Source organism: Sturnus vulgaris, unplaced genomic scaffold, assembly GCF_052056855.1.
Source record: "Sturnus vulgaris isolate bStuVul1 unplaced genomic scaffold, bStuVul1.hap1 Scaffold_84, whole genome shotgun sequence".
Classification (NCBI taxonomy): domain Eukaryota; kingdom Metazoa; phylum Chordata; class Aves; order Passeriformes; family Sturnidae; genus Sturnus; species Sturnus vulgaris.
In genome coordinates this window covers 1,550,574-1,559,638 of record NW_028276728.1, presented here as the reverse complement: position 1 = coordinate 1,559,638, position 9,065 = coordinate 1,550,574, and the positions used below count along the sequence as shown (strand labels likewise).

At 51.9% G+C, this 9,065-nt stretch overlaps 1 protein-coding gene across 1 annotated transcript; it reads left to right on the top strand.

Moving 5' to 3' along the window:
* Positions 1-7,804: 7,804 nt before the first annotated feature.
* Positions 7,805-8,393, top strand: LOC148217454 (olfactory receptor 14J1-like). The gene has a single exon (XM_088158639.1). It carries the CDS (start codon positions 7,805-7,807, stop codon positions 8,390-8,392), a length of 588 nt encoding a protein of 195 aa, XP_088014765.1. The 3' UTR covers position 8,393.
* Positions 8,394-9,065: the final 672 nt, after the last annotated feature.

The window sequence follows — 9,065 nt, the reverse complement described above, 5'->3', positions numbered from 1 at the left end:
GAGAAGGAGTCCCTAGAGAAGCTGTTCCAGATGGGGCTGCTGCCAGAGACACCAAGGACACTCTCAATGACAAGAATCTCTTCCTCGACGTGGCCAGCTGAAGATGATCGACTTTGATTCTGGCACCTTCTTCACAGACACACTCCACACCCAATTTGCAGGTGAGCCCACAGCCAGGGGGATGCTGCCAGATGTGGGCATGGCACAGCCTGGCCGGGCACCAAAGGTTTCCCCAATTGCTGGGGCAGATGCAATGAATTCTTCAGTGGCTGCCAAGCTGCTTTTTGGCTCTGGGCAGCTGCTGAGGGGCTGGATGTGCCTTGGCTGGCTGCAGGCTGGGCACAGTCCTGCCCTCCTGCTCTGCTCCCAGAGGCAGCAGTGACTGGGAGGTTTGTGCCCAGCTCTGGGCAGGGCCAGCATGGCCTGGGCACTGCGGGCTGTTGGGACAAGGGGGACAGGAGCCTTCAGCTGATGGGTGGTTTCTGGTTTCTCTCCTTGCAGCCGGGCTCTGCAGATGCTGAGGCTGCTCTGGGCTCTGCCAGGGCTCTGCTGGGCTCAGCCCTGGGCACGGCTGGGCCAGCCCTGCCCTCACATGGCTCTGACAGCTTTGTCTCAGACGAGCCCGTTCTGAGCACTCCACCTGAGCTTTGTGCTTTTGCAGGTGAGTGAGACTCTCCTGCAGGCCAAGAGATTGCAGTTAGAGACACACATCCAGTTGGCAAGAAGCCAAACTCTCCATAGTCCCAGCTGAACGCCTGGATCTCCACAAGATGTTTAGTCTGTCCCACTTGCCATTCCTTTTTCGTTAGATTTGTGCAATTGCACTTTATTCCTTCTCTAGAAGTGCCACGAGTGGGCAAAACCTGGCGAGGGGGCCGTGCTCCTAAGGCAGTGCAGTCTGGAGCTGATGGATGGAGAATTGCCCTTCTGCACTTCCAAACCAAGCCAAAAGCCGTAAGTGGGACTTTGCGTCTTTAAGAAGCCTCTGACAGTTTCATTGGGAATGTGCAGCTCATTCACAGGGTGAGAAGGAAGGGCATCTTCTAAAAGTTTTGGGCGGTGACAGAGTTGAGATTGCCAGTCCTGCCAGGAGCTGGCAGGGCACAAAGCAATTTCTTCTTGCTTCACACCAATTTCACCACAATTTAAAATATCAATATTGGAAACAAATCCCAAAATCTTTTTCAAAAAAGGTTACAGAGGCCAGTAAGATGCATCAATGCCATTGACTCATTTGCAAAGTGAATAACTGAGTTTTCTGTTGCAAAAGATCAGTTACCTCTTAAAGGTACAGAAGATTTTTCACAGCACACTTGGATTTTGCTTTTATCTTTCACATTTTATAGAGGTTTTTTCCTTTTCTTTTTCCTTTTTCTTTTCCTTAAAACAGAAAATATGCCATAAAAAGAAGCGTCCTCTGCTCCTGGTTCCCATGAGGAGCATCTCCTTCCCGCTGGCTGAGCTGCTCAGGCAGAGCCCGGCAGCTCCTGGCCCTGCAGGGCTGAGGCTTTTCCCCATTGCTGGGCACAGACTGGTGGAGCAGCACTGCAGAGCACGGGGACACACAGAGGGACCAGGAGCAGCTGCCTTTGTCCACCTGGAGCTCCAAGGCCCAAACTCTGAGCAGACAGGGCTGGAAGGGACTGACAGGCTCCCTGTTTGCTGTGCTGCCCCACTTGTGCCCGGCCCAGCTGTGTGTGGGGCAGAGGGAGAACAAGGGGCAGCTTCCCCCCAGCCCCTCTGGCCCCGGGGCTTGGGGCAGTGTCAGCACCAGCTGCTCCAGCCACGGCCTCTGCTGGCACTGACAGCAACACCCAAATTGTGGCTGATCCCGAGGGAGCAGCAGCAGGGCCTGGATCTGATCCCTGACTCTGGGGCAGGGCTGGACAAATGACCCCCACAGCAGCAGCAGCAGCAGCAGCAGCAGCAGCACATGGACCTGACTTTCAGCACAGCCCCTGCCACTCCTCCCTCCCGTGTGCAGTGGTGTCACAGCAGCCTGGGCCACCTGGGAGCCCCCAGGGCCAGCAGGGACTGGAGATGGCAGCCCTGGGCTCCTGGAGGTTGTGCAGGGAACAGAGGTGGGGACTCCCTGTCCGTGTGGAGCTTCCAGATGGAAAAGGCTGCTGTGAGCAGGCAGCTCCGAGGGCACAGAAAGGAGGGGCTGGAGCCCCTGATCTGTGCCAGTCCCACAGTCCTGGGCAGCAGCCACCGAGCACAGGGGGAACAGAGGGCACAGCAAGAGGGACAAAACCAGTCAAGGTCAGAGAGTGGGAAGAGCCAGAGCTGGGAGCAGGAACAGCTGCTTCACTGCACCCTTGGAGAAAGCTCTTGGCTGCTTCAAAGTGCTGAAAGGTGTGAAGGGCAGGGAGGAGAGCACAGCAAACAATGCTCCTGTTTCCACAGCCTCCCCTCTCAGTGTCCCAGAAGGAATTGGATGAACTGTGTTCTTCTCTCTGAGTCATCTCGTTCAGCATGAGCAGCTCAGCACCAGGAGCTAAAGGAGCTGAAGCCTTAGGCCACAAGAGCTGGCCAAGAGGGGACTTTTGGACCTAAGTAATGCTGCTAACATGGACCTAGCTGAATGCAGCAGATAGAATCCTTTCTGTAGGGAAAGACCTCTGAGCTCATCCAGTCCAGCCATTCACCCAGCAGTGCCAAGTTCAGCACTAAACCCAGTCCTGAAGTGCCAAGGCCCGAGTGAGGCCTGAACAACAGGCCCTGAGCCAAAGGTGACGTCTCAATGAACCTTCCAAGCAAAGGTTATCTTTGTATCCACTCATTCCTGAAATATGCAGGATCAGTAGCATTGTGATAGATGTATCCACTCCTTAGCCAAACATGGATTGACCTTTTTGCATTTAGAAAGGGGACAAGGCCACGAAATCTGACATCTGGCCTTGTTTGGGGCTGTATGGTCAAAGTCAGCTCCCTTGGGTCCTCCTTGAGCCCTGGCCAGGCTTTGGGAGGGACCCAAGAGGAGAATGAAACCAGACGTTCCCACACTAGAAGCACTGTCAGTTGGTTCATTCAGCACTATCAAAGCATCCAAAAATTGCATCTCAGAAAAGGAAAAGAACTTTTTTGGGTTTGGGAAGACAGGGATGGATTTTGTTGACAGCACGTTGGAAATAGCACCAACAGAAGGAAGAATTGGTTTTGGAACACTCCCACATGGAGTGAAAGAGGAGGGTTTAAATCTTGAGCTCAGGTTCATTTGTTCAAGTGAAATATAATATTATTATTCATAGTAATGGTTATATAAAAATATAACATGATCTCTCCTTTTTAGATATCATTAAAAATTGATAATGTAAAATAATGCTGACAATGCTAATAGGTCATCTTTGGCTGCTCACTGTGACACTAAATACCCTACAGAAAAGGACTAGCCAAGACCCAAACATCAGTGGTAAACTTTGCAAATTGTATACAAGGAATAAAGGAGGAAGGGATGAAATTGGCTATTTTGATGGGGTTTGCTGATACTGTGATGTGGAATGCTTTGTGTGTTCCTGTGAAAAATGCAGTGAATAAGACATAAGGGTTTTTCATATACCCGATCATCCACAAGCTGCAGGATTGGTTGAAGAGATGAAGGGATTGTTAAAAGAGTAGTTGAAGATATGAGGAGATTGGGAAGCTGTCCCAGTGGAGAACCCATCTCACAGATGTGCTCCATGCCCTTAACAATGGAAACCCTCTCGCTGTGCATGGCTGCACCCAATTTGCAAATACAGCCATGGACAGTGAGCCTGTGACTGCCTGGGAAATGGTTCTGGGTGTGATGGCCCCTGGCAGGGCCCCCCCAGAGGCTGCAGGGCTGGGCCTTCATGCACTGGAATTAATTAGGATAAATCAGAAGCAAATGAGACTTAAGAATACAGGAACAATAATTCAGATTCCTCCAGGACACTTTGGTTTGATAACTGCTCGCTGGAGCTTGGCCTTACAAAGCGTTCATGTCATGGAAGGAAGAACTGATGCAGATTATCTAGGAGAAATTTAAGTAATTCGGTGAAGTAATAGTGAACAAGATTGGATTATTCAACCCCATGGCGGGGTGGCACAGTTACTGATATTGCAGTTTTAACAACAATTGTGAAAGAAGGAGCTCCACCTCAAATCCACCTGTGTTTGTAGAGACAGAGGGTTTGGATGCAGCAGTCCTAATAATGGAGGCAGAGTGTGGGTCCAGAGGCCCAATGGCCCTCCCGAGCCAGCTGAAGGAACAGCTCTGGGGAAAAGACAACACTGTTTGACTCCTGAAACCTGGGCAGAAGCAATGGGAATGTGTCCCTGCAGCCAAGTGCTCAGTGCCAGAACAAGTGGATGTTATGGGATATTGTTTTACAGATCCTGCCAGACCAAATCTCCCTCTTTGCCCCAACAGCTCTTTGGAAAATGATCCATGGGGCTCCATGTGAAGGCTGATGTGGCACTGAGGGACTTGCACATGAATTCCAGCCAGGAGCCTGGGGGCCCTCAGGGACTGGGACCTGGCACCTCTCCAGCCAGAGGGGAAAGGACCCCACCAAGCCTTGTCAGCCACAGACAGTGCAGCAGAGCTGAACAGAAAAGGACCTTGGGGACATTATTCTGGAATTAAAAAGGGATCAGCTCCATGGACAACAAAATTATTGTTCCTAACCCAAATGAGACTGAGGAAAAAGAATGAAGAACCATGTCATTCAAGTACTACTGATGTCTGTAAATTGTATCTTGATAGGCAGCCAGAATCTTTGTTTGCCAGAAACACCTCTAGTTTTACCAAGGATTAGTCATGAAAATTGTGATGAAAATGGAAAGATCAAAGTAGTCAAAATAATCTAAGCAATTGCTGGATATGTTCTTGACCAGAGGGAAATCAAGGCAGAGCCATGGTTTGTCAGGACTTGCTTGATCCCAATCAGCCCCGTGGTGCATTTGGTGCTGAGCCCTTGAACCTCAGGTCCTGAGAGGAGATTGCACAAACCTTTCCAGGAGTCCAAGTCAGAAGAAAAACCCAAAGTGTCTCGAAGCATTAATGGGTCCCACTGATGTCCATCCACACCACAGGCTCCTCATGGACTGCTTGGAGGAAAGAATTGCAGGCCAGGATTGCCCAAAAACCTCTCAGAGACTGAGAAAAGAAAGGAAAAAGGAAAGTACCTCAAGAAATTGAAGTTCCTTGAAGTATTAATGAGCCCCACTGAGTGTCAGTACAAAGCTCTCAAGGGACTCGTTAAAGCAGATAATTGGGACCATGATTGCATAAACTACTAAAGGAGTTCCTGTAAAAAGGGAAACTCCAAGTACCTTAAAAAAACTGAGTACCTTGAAGCATTAATGAGCCCCATTGAGTATCATAACTGACAAAGTCTCTCAAGGGACTAATTAAAGCAGATAATTGGAGGCCATGATTGCACAAAACTTTCAGAGACTCCAAGGCAAAAGCAAAACCCAAAGTCCTCTGAAAAACCTGCAGTCCCTGGGAGCATGAAGGAGCCCCCCAGGGCCATTCCTGACCAAGGCTCCCCAGGGACTGGTCCCAGCAGGTCCCTGAGGCCACTGGGATGTGGGGGGATGCTGAGGGCAGGACAAGGGGTGACAGTGGCCAGCCTTGCTGGGGCTGTGCCAGGAGGCCCCAGTGGCTCAGGACAAGGTGTCTCCTCCCAGCCCTTGGTGGCACAGACCCTGCTGTGCCCCAGGGCACCAAGACTTGGCTTCTCTTTGTCCCTACCTGTCATCTCTGCCTCCAATTTCCAGCTCTAACTGGAACTTGATGACACTTTCTCAGTCATGTCCCTCAGTGGGACCCATTAAAACTTGAAGAAACTTCAGCATTTTAATTCATGTTTGAGTTCTTGAGAAGTTTTTGGAACTCTCTCAGGGAATGATTATGAAGTAAACAGAACCAGAGCCCCAAGAGATTAATTAAAATCCTTGTGCTGTGTCTGTGCTGATGAGCTGGGCTGGGCTCCTGGCAGAGAGGAAGCTCCTGGCAACCAAGAAGAGCTTTAAAAAGACATTTCTGCTGAGGAGCAGCTCCTCTCCCAGCCCAGGAGGGCTGAGGGCACTGCCTGCAGGCACTGAGGGGACAGGAGCCAGGCACAGACAGGCTCAAGGCAATCGGGATTGGGAAGACATTGAGCTGAGACTGCACTTGGGGAAACATCTTCACAGCCCTGGACATGGTGAGTGTGTGGGTGCAGGGCAATGTCCCCTGTGCTCCTGGAGGGATCTCCTGGAGCCAGCACAGCCCACAGCCTGGGGGATGTGTCAGGAGGACTCTCCCAGTTTCTCTGAGACAGAGGAGGAGGAGGAGGAGGAGGAGGAGGATGAGGATGTGCTGCAGAGCGGGGCTGCCCTGGGCACCGTCAGAGGGACAGGGCAGGACGGCTCCTGCTGCCAGGGACGGCTGCAGGGGCTGAAGCTGGGGCTGCAGCCAGGGCTGCCCAGGGCTGTCCTGCAGAGCAGCTCCTGCAGCCCTCAGGGCTCTTGGCCAGCCCAGGCCATGTGCCACCTGCCAGGGACAGCTCTCAGCCTGCCCTGCAGCTCCCCATGGACTGTGGGGAGAAGTTGGAGGTGCAAGGAGCCACCCCCATCAGGGCAGATTCCTCCTGCTGTGGAGATGGTGCTGCATGGCCAGGGCTGCTCTCAGCTTTCTCCTCAAGGCAAGGCAAAGGGGCTGTCAGCTGTGTCTGTGTCACTGACACTCCTGCACTGTCCCACTGGCCATCAGCACATCTGCCTCCCATCTCCCTCACAAAGTGCCTCCTCACCCTCCTGTGCCTACACACAGCAGCAGCAGCACCTTGGCTTGCAGCATCTCAGTTTGTGTGAGCTGCCCTTAAGGCCCTGCTGGCAGGGAGATGGCCCTGGGCAGTGCCCTGTGCTGGGAGGGGTGTGCAGGGCAGAGCTGAGCCCCCAGGGCTGGGCTGGGCTCTGGGAGCACTGGCAGGGACAAGGCTTGGATAGAGAGAAAGAGCTCCCAGTAGGCACAACTGCAGGCAGCAGAGAGCCAGAGCAAACCCTTGGTGTGTCTCCCTGTCCAATTGCATAGGGAAAGAGAGAAGGGTATAGAGAAGCTTTCTTTGAAACTGGTGCCTTAAGAAAGTCCACTATATTTTTCAAGCATGTTTTGGTTCAGCCATCCTGAAATAGAGGGAGGTGTAATGAAAAAGGCACATGTGTGTGACCAGCAGGTCTGACAGCACTGGGGCACAGGCAGCCCTACTTTCCCTCTGGGCTCCCCAAGTGTTCATGGTGAGAGCAATGCTGCAAGAAGATTTCTCCCCCTTTGAAGAAATCAAAACCCCAAGCTCATAGATAAAAAAAAGGTGACTGAAATTTAGGCAAAGAAAGAGAAATTCCTTTAAGTAAATGTGTAATAAAATAGCATAGGATTGACTCAAGGAAACCTATCCAGGATTGTTAATGTCTTCTTTGAACAGTCCCCGATGGTGAGAATGAAAAAATGTCCAACAGCAGCTCCATCAGCCACTTCCTCCTGCTGCCATTGGCAGACACGCGGCAGCTGCAGCTCCTGCACTTCTGCCTCTTCCTGGCCATCTCCCTGGCTGCCCTCCTGGCCAACGGCCTCATCATCAGCGCCGTAGCCTGCGGCCACCACCTGCACACCCCCATGTTCTTCTTCCTGCTCAACCTGGCCCTCACTGACCTGGGCTCCATCTGCACCACTGTCCCCAAAGCCATGCACAATTCCCTCTGGGACACCAGAATCATCACCTTTGCAGGATGTGCTGCTCAGGTATTTTTCTTTGCCTTTTTCATTTCCACAGAGTTTTCCCTCCTGACCATCATGTGCTATGACCGCTACGTGTCCATCTGCAAACCCCTGCACTACGGGACCCTCCTGGGCAGCAGAGCTTGTGCCCACATGGCAGCAGCTGCCTGGGCCAGTGGCTTTCTCTATTCACTGCTGCACACGGCCAATACATTTTCCCTGCCCCTGTGCCATGGCAGTGCCCTGGGCCAGTTCTTCTGTGAAATCCCACACATCCTCAAGCTCTCCTGCTCACACTCAAACTTAAGGGAACTTGGGCTCCTTGCTGTTAGTGTCTGTTTAGCTTCTGGATGCTTTGTGTTCATGGTTTTCTCCTATGTGCAGATCTTCAGGGCTGTGCTGAAGATCCCCTCTCAGCAGGGATGGCACAAAGCCTTTTCCACCTGCCTCCCTCACCTGGCCGTGGTGTCTCTGTTTCTCAGCACTGCCACATATGCCAATCTGAAGCCCCCCTCCACCTCCTCCCCATGCCTAGATGTGGTATTGTCAGTTCTGTACTCAGTGGTGCCTCCAACCCTGAACCCCCTCATCTACAGTCTGAGGAACCAGGAGCTCAAGGCTGCAGTGTGGAGACTGATGGCTGGAGGATTTCAGAAACGTTAAATAACAGGCAAATTTCTGGAAATCACTTGTAACAAAAATAATTTTTGTTAGTTCTTCTTGGTTTGGTTGTGTCTTTTTCTTTTTTTCTGTGTTGTAGTTTTTTTTATATTTTCCACAATGAAAGGCCACTATATGTACTATTTCTCTTTTTGGTTCTCTCCAACTCTGCTGTGGCCCTAGACTGTTTTAATAGGGATTTGTGCTCTCGAGGCTTTACTGAGCAAAGATCTCACAGAAAACTTTTCACTGGAGATGCCCCTTTTCTTCCCTTTTCTGGAGCTGCAGCAGCAATGTCTGTGTGCAGAGCTGGGGGAGATCAGTGCTGGCACAGCAGCTCCTCTCCTGCTGGCCACACCATTCCTGATCCAGGCCAGGAGCCATTGGCCTCCTTGACCACCTGGGCACACTGCTGGCTCATGTCCAGCCTGCTGTCCATCAGTGCCCCCAGGTCCCTTTCTGCCTGGCTGCTGTCCAGCCACTCTGTGCCCAGCCTGGAGCACTGCAGGGGTTGTTGTGGCCAAAGTGCAGGACCCAGCACTTGGTCTTGTTAAACCTCACCTTGTTGGATTTGGGCCCTGGATCCAGCCTGTCCAGGTCCCTCTGCAGAGCCCTCCTACCCTCCAGCACATCCTCACTCACACCCAGCTTGGTGCCGTCTGCACATTTCCTGAAG

Bases quoted from the DNA above. Each gene is read 5' to 3' on its own strand.
- LOC148217454 (XM_088158639.1), top strand. From the start codon at position 7,805: ATGTGCTATGACCGCTACGTGTCCATCTGCAAACCCCTGCACTACGGG.